We start from the raw sequence: 18,142 nt of genomic DNA on the forward strand, positions 1-18,142 counted from the left end.
CATCTTAAAAGGGAGACCTCTTATTTTTAAACTGTATCCCCTAGTTCTAGTCTCTCCAACAAGAGCAATCATCCTCCCGTTATCCATCCGATCAAATCCCCTCAGGATCTTCAATGTTTCAAAAAGTTCACCTCTCATTCTTCTAAACTCCAATGGGTATAGGCCCAACCTGTTCAACCTTTCTTCATAAGATAAGCCTCTTCACCCCAGGAATGAGTCAAGTGAACCACTCTGAACTGCTTCTAATGCACTTTTATCTTTTTTTCAAATAAGGAGAACAAAACTCTATACAAAGTACTCCAGATGTGGTCTAACCAAGGTCCTGTACAGGTGCAATAAAACTTTCCTACTTTTATAGTGGTAATGGATGAATTAGCCATTTGGTTAACTAATGCCCTTTAGAGAAAGAAATCTGCCATCCTTAACTGGTCTGGCCTACATATGATTCCAGATCTACAGTAATGTGCTTGACTCTTAACTAACCTCTGAAATGGCCCAGCAAGCCACTCTGTTGTTTCAAACTGCTATGAAGCCTAAAAAAAGGAATGAAACCAGATGGACTGCTGAGCATCAATCTAGGCACCAGAAACAACAATGAGCATAAGAACATAAGAAATAGGAACAGGGGTAGACCGTTCAACCCCTCGAGCCTGCTCTGCCATTTAATAAGATCATGGCTGATCTTCTTGTGTTTCGATTTCCACGTTCCCATCTAACCCCGATAACCTTTGATTCCTTTGCCTAATAAGAATCTGTCTACCTCTGCCTTAAAATATTCAATGACCCCACCTCCATCACCTTCTGAGGCAGAGAATTCCAAAGTCGCACCATCCTCTGAGGGAAAAAGATTCTCCTCATCTCTGCCCTAAAAGGGCGACCCCCAATTTTAAAACATTTCCCCCTAGTTCTGGGCTCACCCACAAGAGGAAACATCCTTTCAACGTCCACCTTGTCAAGGTGGTTCAACCAAATCAATTAATAATTCAGCCCTGTCAACCCTGTAAAGGCCTCTTTACTGACATCTGGAGCTTGTGCCAAAATTGGGAGAGCTGTCCCACAGATTAGTCATGCAACAGCCAGACATTGTCATACTCACAGAATCAAACCTTACAGATAATGTCCCAGACCATCACCATCCCTGGGTCTGATCTGTCGATGGGACAAGACATAGCAGAGGTGGCAGCACAGTGGTATACACTTGGGGGGGAGTTGCCCTGGGTGTCCTCAGCATTGGCACTGGAACCCATGAAGTCTCTTGGCATCAGGTCAAACACAGGCAAGGAAACCTCCTGCTGGTTACCATCTACCACCCCCCTCAGCTGATGAATCAGTACTCCTCCATGTTGAAAACCAATTGGAAGAAACACTGAAGGTGGCAAGGGCACAGAAAGTATTCTGGGTGGGGGGCTTCAATGTCCATCACTAAGAGTGGCTCGGTAGCACCATCACTGGCTGAGTCTTGAAGGACATGGCTGCTAGACTGGGTCTGTGACAGGTGATGATGGAACCAACAAGGGGGAGAAACCTATTTGACCTCATCTGCACTAATCTACCCGTCACAGAAGCATCTATCCATGACAGTATTGGTAGGAGCGATGAAGTCCCGTCTTCACATTGAGGATACCCTCCATCGTATTGTGTGACACTGCCACCCTGCTAAATGAGATAGATTTCAAACAGATCTGGCCCAGCAAATCCCCAACTCTGCCATTACCATCAAGCCAGAGGATCAACACCAGTTCAATGAACAGTGCAGGTGAGTTTGCCAAGAACAGCACAAGGCACACCTAAAAATGAGGTGTCAATCTGGTGAAGCTACAGCACAGGACTACTTGTGTGCCAAACAGCAAAAGCAGCATGTTATAGGCATAGTTAAGCTATCCCATTACCAACGGTTCAAATCTAAGCTCTGCAGTCCTGCCACATGCAATCATGGACTGTGGTGGACAATTAAACAACTAACAGGAGGAGGAGGCTCCACCAATATCCCCGTTCTCAACAATGGGGAAGCCCAGCACAACAGTGCAAAAGACAAGACTGAAGAATTTGCAACCATCTTCAGCTAGAAGTGCAGAATGGATGATCCATATTGGCCTCCTCCTGAGGTCCCATTCATCACAGATGTCAGTTTTCAGCCAATTCAATTCACTCCATGTGATATCAAGAAATGAAGGCACTGGATACTGCAAAGGCCATGGGCCCTAATAACATTCCGGCACTAGTACTTCGAGTACTATAGCACACTTTTAGCTGAAGATGGTTGCAAATGCTTCAGTCTTGTCTTCTGTACTATTGTGCTTGGCTTCCCCATCATTGAGAATGGGGATATTGGTGAAGCCGCCTCCTCCTGTTAGTTGTTTAATTGTCCACCACCATTCATGATTGCATGTGGCAGGCAATAGTACTGAAGATTTATGCTCTAGAACTAGCTGTGCCGCTAGCCAAGCTGTTCCAGTACAGCGACAATGCTGGCATCTACCCGGCTATGTGGAAAATTACCCAGGTATGTCCTGTCCACAAATGGCAGGAGAAATCCAACCTGTCTAATTACCACCCCATCAATTTACTCTTGATCATCAGCAAAGTGATGGAAGGTGTCATCAACAGTGCTATCAAGCGGCATTTACTCAGCATAACTTGCTCACTGATGTTCAGTTTGGGTTCCTCCAGGATCACTCAGCTCCTGACCTCATTACAGCCTTGGTCCAAACATGGACAAAATAGCTTAACTCAAGAGGTGAGTTGAGAGTGACTGCCCTTGACATCAAGGCAGCATTGACCAAACGTGACATCAAGGGGCCCTGGCAAAACTGGAGTCCATGGGAATAGAGGGAAAAGCTCTCCACTGGTTGGAATCATACCTAACACAAAGGAAAATGGCTGTGGTTGTTGGAGGTCAATCATCTCAATCAAACGATATCGTTGCAGGGGTTCCTCAGGGTTGTGTCCTAGGCCCAACCATCTTTGGCTTATCCATCGTAAGGTCAGAAGTGGGGAAGTTCATTGACGATTGCATAATATTCAGCACCACTTGCGGCTCCTCAGATTCTGAAGCAGTCCATGCCCGTATGCAACAAGACCTGGACAACATTCATGCTTGGGCTGATAAGTGGCAAATAACATTCATGCCACACAAGTATCAGGCAATGACCATCTTTAACAAGAGAGAATCTAACCATTTCCCCTTGATATTCAATGGCATTACCACTGCTAAATCCCCCACTATCAACATCCTCAAGGTTAACATTGACCAGAAATTGAACTGGACCAGCCATATAAATACCGTGGCTAGAAAAGCAGGTTAGAAGCTGGGAATTCTGTGAAGAGTATTTAACCTCCTGACTGCCCAAATCTGTCCACCACGTATAACGCACAAGTCAGAAATGTGACGGAATACTCTCCATTTGCCTAAATAAGTGCAGTTCCAACAACACACAAGAAGCTCATCACTATCCAGGACAAAGCAGCCCGCTTGATTGGCACTGTAAACATTCACTCCCTCCACCACCAACACACACTGGCAGCACTGTGTACCATGTACAAGGTGCACCGTGGCAATTCACCAAGGCTCCTTCAACAGCACGTTCCAAATCCACAACCTCTACCACCTAGACGGACAAGGGCAGCAGATATGTGGGAAAACCACAATTTGCAAGTTCCCCCCCATGCCATACACCATCTTGACTTGGAATTGTATTGCTGTTCCTTCATTGTTGCTAGGTCAAAATTGTGGAATGCCCTTCCAAACAGCACTGAGGATGTATTTACACTGCATGTAATGCAGTGGTTCAAGAAGGCGGCTCACCAGGAACTTCTAGAGGGCAATTAGGGATGGGCAGTAAATGCTGGCCTAGCCAGTGATGCCCACATCCCGTGAAAGAATTTTAAAAAATCAATTCCCCTTGCAATAAATGGCAACATTCCATTTGCCTTCCCTATCACTTATTACACCTGCAATCTACCTTTTTGTGATTCATGTACCAGGACACTCAGATCCCTCCGTATCACTGAGTTCGACAATTTCTCTCAATTTAAATAGCATATTGTTTTTCTACTCTTCCTGCCAAGGTGGACAACTTCACACTTTTCCACATTATATTCCATCCGCCAATTTTTTGCCAACCTACTTAACCTGTCTATATCCCTTTGCTGACTCTCTGCCTCCTCTTGACAACTTACTTGCCTACCTATTTTGGTGTCACTGGCAAATTTAACTACCATGCATTCAGCCCCTTCATCCAAGTCATTGATATAAATACTAAATAGTTGAGGCCCCAGTGCTGATCCCTATGGCACTCCACTAGTTACAGCTTGCCAACTGGGTGCCATTTTCTCAAACATGATCCAATTTCTTAGCCATCATGTCTCAAATTATCATATACTGTATCACAAAATAATATTTTCTTAAAGAAATTTATCATAATGAATCAATACTCTCTGCTTCCATCTCCTCCCAAGGGAGCCTGTTCCATATATTGACCACTCATTCGCTGATGCTTCTGCAGATTATTTTCGAATTTACCACTTTTCAAGAGGAGTCGGTGTCTGCAGTTCTACTGTTCTCAGCAAGGCGAAAGAGTTTATTTAATTCTAAAGAATTTTGTTAAGAGTCCAAATGTGAAAAAAAATTCTTAATCCTGAGGCATCATAACGTAAAGTTTATTTTTATATTTGTTATGTAATAGGGTAAGCACTAATAACTAAACTCTTACAATTTATATCATCAGAACCACTTGCTTGAATTGCTGTTCTGTAATTCATCACCAGCCTTCTACTGTATGTGTAAAAAGTGCATTTTTAACCACAAATGTTTGGAGTCACATAATTCCAGAGGCCTAACTACGGTATATCCTGAAGATACTCCAGGGCTACTCACAAAAGCAGTCATTTCCCATCATGGTGTGGCAGGCTGGGAACCTTATTCATTGAGAGTGCATTTAGAAGATTTGGGATTGCACTGCCCATAATTTTGTGCTCATTAAATCAAAGTTTGAAAATTATTGCTAACATACAGACATGAATCCATAATAACTGATGGAATGTTAAGTATGTACATGCAGTTTGGTTCAAATGATGTATAATGGATTTTAATATCAAGGAAATGTAATTGTTGCAAGGTTTGATGTCCTGGCCTGTATTTTGCTGTAGAAACAATGGCAAGGCTATAGGTGTTCATTGTTATTAAGGAGTAAATTGGATAGCAACTTCCCATGACCACACTTCTGCAATTAAACACAGGGATCATGAAGTTGCTGCCCCAGTTGGATTGCTCCCCAGTATATCGTTGAGGGAGATTCGGTATTCAAACGTGTGCAAGGATATGGAGTTGTGGTACTTATATGATAGATATCCACCAAACATGCCAGGAAAAGCTAACGCTTGTCCATTCAAGTGTAAGTAAATCCTTAATGGCATGATAAGTTTTAATTACTTTCAAACAACCTATCTGGCACTGAAAATTATCTTCTACAAGTGTGGTGTTTAATTCTTCCTGATTTGAATTATTGTTGGCAATTCAAAACAAAATAAGAATGAAATAAAATATTTTCTTTGCTGTCTCTTCGACTTCTCTCCCTCTCCCTCCCTTTATCCTATCTTTCTTTTCTTCTCTTTATTGCACTTTTTATACATGATTTTGCATTGAATTAACTATTCTAATTTACACTTGCTGATTTAGACTCTGCATGCTTCAACAAGGAGCGGAATTTTCCATGCCTATTGGTGTTGGGTGTGTTTGGTAGCATGAGTGAACAATATGGTGAGAAATCCAAAATGCGGTTTCACAACATCACAAAACCAGTTTGCAATCATCTGCTCTGCCCATCAATGGCGGGCCGCGTTTCCCGCCATCAGACATTGGGAACCTCATTGTAATACATCTACATACCATTATAAGCCTAGCTTGCCAGAATCATCCCCCCCATGCTGGATCATCCAAGCATGTCGGCTTGTGTTTCACAACTGTACATAAGCAATGTGCACCTGGCGGGCTGCACTCTGCTTAGGACTTTTAGGTTTGTTTGCCTACCTTGCTTCAGGCAGCACTCGCGGGCATCAGTCCCAGGCTTCGTAGACATCATCGCATCACTTCCAGCAGAGTGATCACAGGCAGGCCTCTATCTACCAGACCAGCCATATGGCGGGGGTGAATTTTCAATGGCTGCAGGGCTAGGGTTTGCTTGGAGAAGGCGGATAAGTTGCCTCAGGCAAGGGAAGAGGCAGATGGATAAGGGCTGTAATAGGGAAGTGGGGTAACCTAGGGTGTGTGTGGGGGCACAAGCTGGTCTGTGCAAGTGGCCTCAAGATGGTGAAGGCTGAGGAGGCAGTCTCAAAAGGAGATGAGGCCAGATGGAGATGTGAGGGTGTGTGTGAGAATGAGTGGTGATGTCCCTTGAATTGGCAGTGAGATGCCAGTGAATGTGTAATGGGCTTGAGTGTGTGAGTTTAGAGTGAGGAGATGGTTGCCTTACTCTGGCGGCACAGATAGGATCATCCATCCTCTTTCTGCGTTGGATAGCCAACCTCTTCTGTGCAGCATTGGCACTGATAACCACTGCCATCGCCTACCACGCCGAAGTGGTGAAATTGCTGGACCTCCTTTGGACAGAGTTGGGGTAGAGGACATCACGGCGGGCCTCCATGGCATCCAAAAGGCATTCCAGGGATGCGTCACTGAATTGGGGGGCTGCAGACTTCTTGCCTTTCGGGGCCATGTTTTCTGTACAGCAGTCCTGGGCTGGAAGCCCTGAGAGGTATGCGCGTGGCTGCTCTTTAAATATGGCACCCACTGCGACGGCATGGCGGCTAAATAAGAGCCCGCCCACCATTGAAACAGCATGTTTCCTGGGAATGCATGATTAATGAGGCAGGATTGGGATGATAAGCCACCATTTTTCCTGCCCATTACCACACAATGAAAATCTGGGATGATTCCACCCAAGATTTTACAATCTCATTAGTTAAGGAGACAAATTGCTTGCACTGTTCACACAGGTCCTATAACCTCTCTGGAAGGTGCCGTGCTATTTTGGATTTTGAAATATTGCTGCTTCCAAGACAAAAGTCCATAGAACATCTGTGGAGAAGTATAATTGTAATGAACATAGCACCCGTCATTTGATGCTGACTGCAAAATGTCAGCTGTTGTGTTTCAGCCATGCAATCAGAGACCTTGTCAGTTTCTCTAATGTACACTGCAGCTCCACGCATTGTCATGCTACTGGCACATCATAAAATCAGATGGTCATTCATAGAAAGTATAAACCCTCAACCCAGCTGCCTAGACACCATAACTATTGTATAAACTAGCACACATTACATGCTATGGAACTTACTGAAAATTAATTAAGCAATGTTTTTATGTATTTTGTCCAGTGAAATTTGGGTAAGGGTACTGCATTAATCCAATATTTTCCATTGCGAGGAGTTTCCATTTTCTTCAAAATAATTCAACACCATTGCTTAACTATTATTGTTCAGGTGATAGAAATAATGCAGTTTTAAGCAGGAACAAATGCACAGATAAATTTTTGGAGCTAGGAAATGTCTGGTTAATATCAGGGTTCAGATGATGTCACATCCCCACAATAAAGCTTTGGAAATTTATATACATCCTCAGATGAGATTTACAGCCTTTTATTCACTTCCTGTCATCCATTATTTTTATTATATTATCATCTCAATAAACTGAACACAATGTAATGACAGTTAAAAATAGAACTGAAATTACATTGATTGAAAATTGAGAGAGATAATAGTAATGTCACTATTGCAAAATAATACTGTCAAGTGATTCATTGGAAGTTGCAATAAGAAAATTATTCTACAGTCAAGAAGTTAAATTATAGTGTGAATGAAAGTATGTACAATACAATGTGCGCTGGGGTATTAATGGCTGATCACCATAAACACTCAAATAAACTTGGAATTTTCTTCCTTTGAGTTTGGAAAGTTGAGTGGTGATTTAATTTGGATGTTTAACATAATGAAAGGGTTTGGTAAGGCAGATACAGAGAAACTATTTCCTCTTTTGGGGTGTTATGGCAGGCGGATGGTAAATACCAAGCTGCCCAAATCCCAAAAGGGAAACTTGAAGCAGCTGCCGCAACTATATGCAATTTGTACTTCTTTTGAGATGCAGGCTTTGAATTCAGTAAAAAGGCCATCAAGTCTTATAGGTTTCTTTAAAAAACTAAATTAAGCCTTTATTAAATTTTTACAAATGGTTTTGGGCACATACATAGGTTTACAAATTACTACTATAATAACTTCTAGCTCCCCTAATTAATCTAACTGCCAGTTACACCTCCATTAAGGCAACAGTAAAAACACATATGTTTTAAAAACCTAGGCAAAGTAACACAATACCCTGAACAGTTGAATTCAAAGTGAGTTTTCTTAACTTCAGTTCTTGCAGACAGCAGTTTGAGGCTTAGAGGCTAGAGGCTTTTCACACTTGTTAAATCTTAGAATGCCTTCCCTTACGCACAGCCTTCTCTCCTTTATACATATTTTCGTCTTTGTATGCAAATTCACATTGTTTCACTATGTCTTTGGACTTTACCTCTAATAATAATACCAACTTAACCAGAAATCTTTGGGAAAAATAAACACACTGTTTCTTAACTTCTCCTGGCTAAGTGAAACATTTCACTTCCTCTTCTGAATTCCAGCTAGTCTGGTTTATTTAAAAACACAAATGTTCCCTTTACACATTACACTTTAAAACTGTCCCCGTGTTTACCTATTTAATATTTCAAACCTAGCTTATCTTCTGATACATCCTTCAGACTAGCTGCCTTTAATTCAATTCTCCACACACATAAACACACAAAGACACAGAACCCACTATTACTCTAAAATAAATTTCAATAACATTATGAAAATTATTATATTTTCCTGATATGGGGAATCTAGAACAAGAGAATCTTTTAGGAGTGCAGTTAGGAAGAACTTCTTTGCACAAAGGGTAGTGGAAATCTAGAACTCACTTCCAGAAAGCTGTGGCAATGGAGTCGATTAAAATGTTCTAGTTTGAGACCAATAGATTTTTTGTTGGGTGAAGGTATGGAGGAAAGATGAATAAAGGAATTGCAGTATAGATTAGCCATTATCTCATTGAATGGTGGACAGGCTTAAGAGGTTGAATGGCCTATTCAAGTTCCCATGTTCCTAAATGGCTATACCAAATTGGTTTAAGTACACTTATGATTAGGTTTCAGTTATAAAAAATTACTATCAGCAACGTTGATGTTTGTCTGCACTAGAGTGCTGGTTTGGGTTGCAGTAGAGTGCTTCAGTTGGAGTTTGGTGATTCAGGGAGTTTCAGGTTTAAATTAAGAGTTAAATTCTATCTAAAGTCTAGTCTTTGTTTAATTTAGCAATTAACTAAAAGTTGCTGTTAGGGTTGGAAGAAGGTGAGTTTTAGTCCATCCTTAAAACAGGGTTCATACAGGCTCTGCTTGCAGCGGCAACTAGTTAATTACATAACTGGCTTAATCAGGTTTTCAGAGGCTAGGTTCAGAGAGTATAAAAGTCGGCTGTCTTATAGTACTGACTTTGTCTGCACTGGAGTGCTGCTTTGGGCTGCAGAAAAGTACTTCAGTTGGGGTTTGGTTACTGAGGGAGTTCAGGGAGGAGGTGCTTCTTTCCTTTTCTACCTTTCCTTAGAAAGAAGAGTGGCAGCCTTGGTAAATAGGACCCAGTGAGTATATTAGAAAAGTGTAATATTTTTAAACATGTTGCTATACTTAGATTTAACTGAGAAGCAGCAGGCATAAGGGAAATTTAGGGCCAATATAACAAAGTGTCTTGAAAGTCTAGGAGGCAGTCCCCAGTATACCTCTACAAGAATGTCACACGTCATAGTGTCTGCTGTGCTCTAGACAGCATGGGTCTGCAGAGACGGGTGGAACTGGAAAAGCAGCATATAAGGGAGCGTCCCACCTCATTGGAGGAGAAGGGGGCTGATGAGGACTAGCAGGACATGCTGAAAGCCAATCCAGAGCTCATGTTGAGAGGGCAAGGAAGCCCATGATGCCCGATCTAGGATGCCTCTCCTAATGCCAGCAGTTTGTGTATTGGGCTCCTGCCATGCACACATCTGTCTCATCACTACCAACCGTTGTTAATACTTCAAAGCCACCAAGACTTCTCCTGTGCAATAGCCATCAAACAGTACATCTCCAAAGGTCCCGTCCAGCCACAATCTTCTCACCAAGGTATCACCTTATGCTGTTGTTGCTGTGCCCCAATAAGAAGGAACTACCCGTTTCATTGCGCACACATACATGCTATCAACAGAAGCGTTACAATCTGCACCATAATGAACCCTGAAGTGATGCTAATGATGCTTTTCTACTTTATTACTGGAGTTTCTAAGGGTTGCTCACCATGTGACTGAAACTGATTTGGAGACAGGTTGTTCAACTGTACGTCTGGGTGGCTGAGATGCCCGTGACACCTGGGCACTGCCACAGGCTGCGCCAGCTGCATCTGTGCAGGTGCAGTCGCACTCAAGGGACTTGAGGCATTGAGTGTGTCTCCATTTAGGAGTGGCCCCATCTAGAGCAACCCTATCTCACTTAGCTATTTCATAGCGCACTTGCACATCCGCACTACCAGGAATGGGAGACCACCTGGCTGTCTACCCGTGCACTGTAACAAATAAGTCAGTGCTGCAGAATGTTGCATGCATTTTGTGCATGTCAGTCCGCTGCTCCTGCATCCCTTATGGCTGACCACCACTTTGTGTGACACCCTTGTAGGAATGTACTGAAGGGCATCTCCCAACCATTCAATGCACTGGAACTGCATCTTCATGATGCTGATGGCCCGCTCCATGCTGGCCCTTGCTGGTGAGATGGCACGGTTGTAATGTTCCTCTATTGCAAACTCCACCCATGTCTTCTTAATCTGGCTGGCAAGCCTCCTCCTGCTACTCTCAGGAAATAAAACATTCCTGCTGGCTCTCACTGCCTCTTTCAGAACTGCCAGCGGGGCATCATTGAATTGTGAAGCTTCCCTTACACAACTGCCTGTCATGTTGCTACTCTCCACTATTGCACACTCTGCAATGATACAATCTGCCTGCAGCTACATTGATCATTGTCAAGCGCCCTTTAAATGGGGCCCACCAAATCTACCTCCCCCCTCCTGAATGAGCCAATCATTGCTAATTGAGCAGTGATTGTGTAAGAATGTCACTAATTGGTCATCTATCACAAAATATTGACAGACATTGCGCAATGACCTTGAGCAGGGCTGGGACCCAGAATTGGTCTTGATGTTGAGTTTGTGAAGTGGTCATCCAGCCCAATGTTTCAGATCAACTACCTTTTATCAGAATTAGAGAAAGTTACAGATATAATTTTATGTAAGTACAGATGCAGGGAAATGTGGGGTGGGGGGGAGAAAACAAAAAAAAATGCAGTGATAGGGTAGAGGCAGAAGAGATTAAATGACAAAATGCATGATGTGCAAAGTAAAAGTGAGTGGTAATGGGGCAGAAAAAGCAACAAAGATATGTCTAGAGGAGGGGTAAAGGGAATATCAGAATAATCCATTGGATGTGAAAGCTGGAGAGGTGGAAAGTGAGGTCAAGGAAAACCCTATTGCGGTTCTGGGAGGAAGGGGAAGAGGTGAAAGCATGCATGCAGGAAATTAAATAGACACATAGTAGAAGTGGGGGTAACCTCAGATGAGGGAAAAGGAAGACATATCAGAAGCACTGGTATAGAAGGCTGCATTGTTAGAATAGATACAACAGAGACAGCGAAGCTACAACAATGGAAGAGTCCTTACGGGAAGCAGGCGGGAGGAAATGTAGTCAAGGTAGCTATGGAAGTCAGCGGGTTTATAGTGGATAATAGTCAATATTCTATCCTCAGGAATGGAGACAGAGAAGTCAAAGAATGGAAGGGGGCTGTTGGAGATGGACCATGCAAATTCAAGGGAAGGGTGGAAGAAAGTTGACTAAATTAACCAGTTTGAGATGAGAACAGGAACAGTGTCAATACAGTAATCAATGTACTGGAAAAAGAGGTGAGGGAGGGGACATGAATAAGACTGGGACAAAGACTGAAAAAATTCAAATCATTCACTCTGACCTATCTCGCTCTGAACTTGCAGCAAGGGTGGCACAGGTGCTGTTGGGTGAGCCAACTTCTACCTAGTGAAAGCTGAATGTCAATTCTCTGACACGACTTCCTACCTCCTCCTGAACCATGATCCCACAACCAAACAACATTCCAACCCCATAGTCTCCCAAACCTGCAGAACCGAATTCTAACTCCTTCCCAAGATCCACAAACAGGATTACACTTTTAGGCCCATTATTTCTGCCTACTCTTGCCGCACAGAAATTATCTCTTCCTATCCCAGCATCTCAGCACTTTTATCCGTGAATTTTCCAATGCCCTCCGTCACTTCATTAGTTTCAAATTCCCTGGCTATAATCGTTTCCTTTTCACCATGAATGTCCAATACCCCTACACCTCCATCCCACCATGTGGAGTTCTGAGGCTCTCTGTTTCTTCCAGGAATGGAAGCCTAACCAGTCGCGAAACATCACCCTCCTCCAGCTGGCTGAACTTGTTCTCAAATCAAGCAAATTCTCCATCAAGTTCACTCACTTTTTCCAAATATAAGGTGTTGCTATGGAAGTCATATGGGTCCTAACTATGCTAGCCAGTTCAAGGGTTACGTGCACTATCCTTTGTTCCAGCCCTACTCGGGTGTCCTGAGGAGGAGTGTCCTCAACCCTCAGGTGACAAAGAACAGCTGGCCACACACATTCATGTGGTAAACAGCCAAATAGGTATGCGCAGGTGGGGGTCCCAGGGATGGCCTGGAAGTAAGTCGCTGTGCAACTGTTACCACACGGGGTTGAAGGTTCTGGCACCGTATTTAAATGGCACCCGAGCATGCATCCACTCCTTGCCAGCCAGCAGCAGTTTTTCTTGAATACAGAAAATGCTGGAAAAACTCAGCAGGTCTGGTAGCATCAGTGGAGAGAGAAGCAGAGTTAATGTTTTGAGTCCGTATAACTCTTCTTCAAAGCTCTGAAGAGTTATCCTACCAATGTTGACCTCAGTGCTATCACCTCAGCCTGAAGGTGGATGGAGTCCTCCATCGTGCCTGGCAATCTGAGGAGTGCAGTGGACATCCCTTCTTGACGTTCCCCAACTTGCCTTTGAAGCTCCAGCAACTGTGACATGACTGAGTCCAGAGGCTCCTCATCTGACTTAGACTCAGCAAATGACTAGCCTCAGGCAGTCCTTTGAGTGCTGGACACCTGGGAAGTCTCTGCCACTGCCTGCTGCAGATCAGACAGTGCGATGTGCTCACCAGATTGTGATCCCGAGGTTACTCTAAAGCTAGGTCCCATTGAGGTGTGTGTCTCTGCGCCAGTGGAGGGTATGGGTGAGCAATGTAACGGGACTTCAAGGAGGGTTCTTCCAGATTCCTCTTCAAAGATTTCTTCAGGGCTTAATTGTAGGCCCTGGGTCGTGGACTCCATCGACTGTTTCGCAGGTGTGTCTACAGAAGCAAGGGGAGATAATTAGTGTGTGGCAATGGGCGGTGAAATAGGACACATTACTCACAGCATGGTTGTCTGATGGATGTTGCACTGTTGGATCCTCACTTGGTAGAGCATTGCCGATCTCACTGTCAGCACAGGACCCGTCCAGATCCTCGCCGGCCAGCTGGATGGCTCTATTTTCAAAGTTCGTGAGGACCTTGATTTCAGGCATTCCTCCACCAGTCTGTGACCTCTCCCTCTTTTTGTGTACCAGCTTCTCTTGTATAAATAGAGATGGAGAGAGTGTGATGGAGTGATGGAGACACCTGCCAGGCTAGATGATAAGTATGCCTGGCATTTGTGGGTGGTAAGTGGTTCCATGGATGGGATGAGGACAATGAAGGTGTGTGTGAGAGAGTGAATGGTGTTGTTCCATGATCTGGCAGAGCGAGGGTCCTGTGGATGTGTGATGGGTTTATGAGTGTGTGAGTTGAGAGTGATGAGAAGAGTGACTTACCCTGACAGAATGGAGGAGATCATTCATCCTCTTGTAGCGCTGGGTGGCTTGTCCTCTTCTGCAGGGTGTTGGCGCTGACCACCATTGCCACTGGCTCCACAAGCTGATTAGTGAGATTGCTGCCATCTTGCGGCCAGAGTGGGGGTAGAGGACTTCATGGCGAGTCTCCACTGTGTCCAAAAGGCACTCGAAGGATGAGTCATTGAACCTGGGGGCTGCAGTCATTTTGCCTTTCAGGGCCAGGATTTCTTTGCAGCAGTCATGGGCTAGAAGCACTGAGATGTGTGCCTGTGGCTGGACTTTAAATATGGTGCCCACTTCGCTGAAGCGGCAAGGTGATGGCGAATGAAAGCCCGCCCACAATGGAAACGGTGTGTTTCCAGGGAGTGTATAATTAATGCGGCGGGTTTGGACGATACAGCATGAAAAGCTGCTATTGCGGCTGGTGGGTAAAATGTCACTTTACCCTTCGTGCAAATCTGGGATGATCCCGCCCCTTATTTTGCCTCTTTCAGAAGCTGTGTGCTTAAGGGCTGGGTAAGTGGAATGTGTGGCTGCCTATATTGGAATGGAGTGGACATTATGAGCCTGAAGATCTTTTCCTCTTCTTTGTACATGTTAATCGATCACGAAGCTCTTATCTCACCAGACATACCTAATCATTCCAATCAGTACATGGTGGTAAAATTACTGACACACCATAAAAAATGTATAACAGGCTGACCATTGACCAGCTGCAACGGAAAATTTTGATTTTGTTGCTCTAAGATATTATCACTTGTGAAAGAACGTGTACACCTTTCACTGAAATTAAACAACTTTGCCATTAGTGAAGAAGCAAACTACAAACACAAATAATGCACTTCAGAAGAAAAAATTATAACAACTCAGATTTTGCACTGATTGCTGACCTCGAAGAAAATTGCCTACAAAGATCTAGTGATCTCTGTGAATTTCACTCTTTCCGACATTACTTTCATTCTGGCTACATTAGATATAGGGAATGTTGGGGGTCTAGCAACAGTGATGTTGTCAAACAAGCTAAGCAGCCAATTGCAATGAGGAATTCTGATTGACAGAAAGCAGCAAGCAAGTTTTATCATTTAATTTTTATAATTTTACAGGGATGGAAATAAAAATTGTGGCATACACATAGGAGCAGAGCTGTTTTTGGCTCCTACTGGCCCTCCAGCTTTGGGAGCCTGCACACTCTCCTTAATTGGATGATGAACTTGCCCTCTGGCAACTAACTGGCCAAATTAGGGAAAATCACAGATCAGTGTCTGTCCTCTACACAGTGGGGCTGCTGACCCAATTTAAGCCTGACAGTGGGACCCCAAAGCCTGCAAGGAAAATCCTGCCCTGGTATTAAGGTGGAAGCTGAAATGTCATAAACAAACTTTTAAAAGATTATTTTAAAATTTTCTGGATTTTTTTAGCATTGAATGGAGAAATTTGATATTCCACAAATATGAAATTATTTTTTCAAGGCCAGAGAGGTTGTTCATCCATGATAATAATTTAGCATGTTAAAGACTCAATCAACAAGGCATAACTTTCCACAGCAAGACTAATGCCATAAAAAGTGGAACTTCACATAAAACCAGTGATTTCTAATTGATCTCTATCTTCCAAGACTTTAACAATGTACCCTGTGGAGGAGCAGGAAGCACTGACAGCAACTTATGGATTTCTGCCTTTAACTGCATATGTAGACATTGCTGTCAGTTTTGCCATCCTTACAACTGCAAAATCTATTTTCGAAAGCATTATTTAAGTGAAACAGTTATCCGTTCATTTATTTGTATAGTTTCATTTTTCTTTGCACAAATTCCTTTAATGGATTTTGATTTATAAACCTTACTAGTGATATCTACAGTTAGAAGGGTAATGACACACCAAGTATTCATTTTGTTTCTTTTCATAATATACACATGATATGGCAATAACATTGCACTGTGGAACATTCTAAGTGTAAATATCTTGCATCCTGATATTATATGTGTGACATTTATTACCTAATGCAATCCACACAACTAGCTGTTATCTTTTAAATAAATTACCTGTATATTGGCCATCCACAACAATTGTTCCTTCAGCCTGAGTTCTTGTAGCAGTGATGTGGTGCCACTGGTTATCATTATATGTTTGTCCTCTATCATTAGTAGGAGTAACTGCAACAGCAGAACCCTGTCAAAATACAACAGAAGTGTGCTTCTTTAGATAAGGATCAAATATACTGACATGCACTATTGCTTAACCCATTAAACATAAGCATAAAGGTGCAGAGAAAACGTTCATAACATTTACCACAGACGTGGAATATATTCAATGAAATACCACCGTTAAATAATAAACCAACACACAGGTTTTACAAATTATTTAAATATGGAATCATGGACCTGTGATTACTTAGAAAGATAGGTAAGTAATTCTGAAGTAGTTTTAGGTGGCTAGAGTTGCTTCCTTCTGTCTCCCAGTGTTTGCTATGATGTCAACTCAAAGGATTACCTTTGCACTTCCACAGAGCAAAGCCATGGGTAATCTCTAGCGACCTACTTATTATTTAGAAAGTCTATCAGTTTTCTCACTCAGCTAAAGAAGAAAATTGGAGCCCACCGTGACATGATTGAATCTTTGTGGGAGGGAGGTTCTCTCAAAGTAGCTATCCTGGGTTCGGTGCTTAAATAATATCTGAAAAATGAGTGCAAAGCACAGAAAAGATGGGCAATATTCATTTTCTCTCATCTGTGCTTCAATCACATGGCAACCCAAATTTTCTCAGTGGCTTTTATGCTAGCTATGCTTTACTGTGCTCAAAGAGGACACAACAGTGCAAATTACATGCAATTGCATGTCGGAGGGCCCTGCACACCAATTTTCTGTAAATAGCTCTACAGAGAGACCAGGGGCAGTCTGTTACCATGAAAGCTGGCTTTAAAGCTACCAAAAATACCATGCGGTCATGAGCATTAATTCAGTTCCAGAAAGTAACAAAAAAAAACTTCTGGAAAAACTCCTTGTCTGGTAAAACCTGCTATGTGTAGATGCTAGCCAGTAGCAAGGCAACTGAAATAGTGTAAAAGCAAAAAACTGCAGATGCTGGAAATCCGAAACAAAAACAAAAATACCTGGAAAAACTCAGCAGGTCTGACAGCATCTGCGGAGAGGAATACAGTTAACGTTTCAAGTCCGTATGACTCTTCACCAGAACTAAGGAAGAATAGAAAAGAGGTGAAATATAAACTGGTTTAAGGGAGGGTGGGACAGGTAGAGCTGAATAGAGGGCCAGTGATAGGTGGAGATTGCTGAAAGATGTCATAGACAAAAGTACAAAGAGGTGTTGACAATGGTGATATTAGCTAAGAAATGTGCTCATGGTGACATTAAAGGTAGAAAGCAGGACGAGCAATAGGCGAGAAACGAAAAATATATATAAATTGTTGGAAAAGGGGGGATCGGAAAGGGGGTAGGGATGGAGGAGAGAGCTCATGATCTAAAGTTGTTGAACTCAATATTCAGTATGGAAGGCTGTAAAGTACCTAGTCGGAAGATGAGGTGCTGTTCCTCTAGTTTACATTGAGCTTCTATCTGTCTATCTGAGGGTTATCTGTCCCTTGCTCGTCCTGCTTTCTATCCTTAATGTCATACGGACTCAAAACATTAACTGTATTCCTCTCCGCAGAAGCTGTCAGACCAACTGAAATATTGTGATATGCTAACCACCAGTATTTCACTAAATTGTTCAGCTTACACTCAAATGTTGTATCTGTTTTTTGTGAGCCAGTCACTTGTCTCACACGTCTGTGGCTAACACATCAGCAGACAATGCAGATGATCCCTAGCCTGGAAAAATGCAGGGGCCAAAAAAGTTGAGTATGCTGGCAACCTTGACTCCTATTAACAGTACTGTCCCTGTGATGCAGTTTGATTGCCAATGCATTTATTGCATTTAGAATTGACCTGCAAGCACTTCCATACTGATTTGGAGTTTACAGAGCCAGTTCATGTGGTAACTGATAGGTAGCAGAACTGGAGCCAGTAAATATAATTGGACAGAATCTTTTGTTCTGGGATCTAGGTTTGGTGGTGAGAGCAATTCG

The 18,142-nt window shown here is 42.9% G+C and overlaps 1 protein-coding gene across 1 annotated transcript in view; it reads right to left on the reverse strand.

Moving 5' to 3' along the window:
* ush2a (Usher syndrome 2A (autosomal recessive, mild)) overlaps positions 1-18,142 on the reverse strand; it is a 1,183,552-nt gene that overhangs the window by 789,880 nt on the left and 375,530 nt on the right. Inside the window, exon 23 of the mRNA XM_078556364.1 lies at positions 16,103-16,229. Coding sequence (XP_078412490.1) covers positions 16,103-16,229 — 127 coding nt within the window. The remainder of the gene's footprint in view (positions 1-16,102; positions 16,230-18,142) is intronic.

Source organism: Cetorhinus maximus, chromosome 14 (genome assembly GCF_964194155.1).
Source record: "Cetorhinus maximus chromosome 14, sCetMax3.hap1.1, whole genome shotgun sequence".
NCBI classification, from domain to species: domain Eukaryota; kingdom Metazoa; phylum Chordata; class Chondrichthyes; order Lamniformes; family Cetorhinidae; genus Cetorhinus; species Cetorhinus maximus.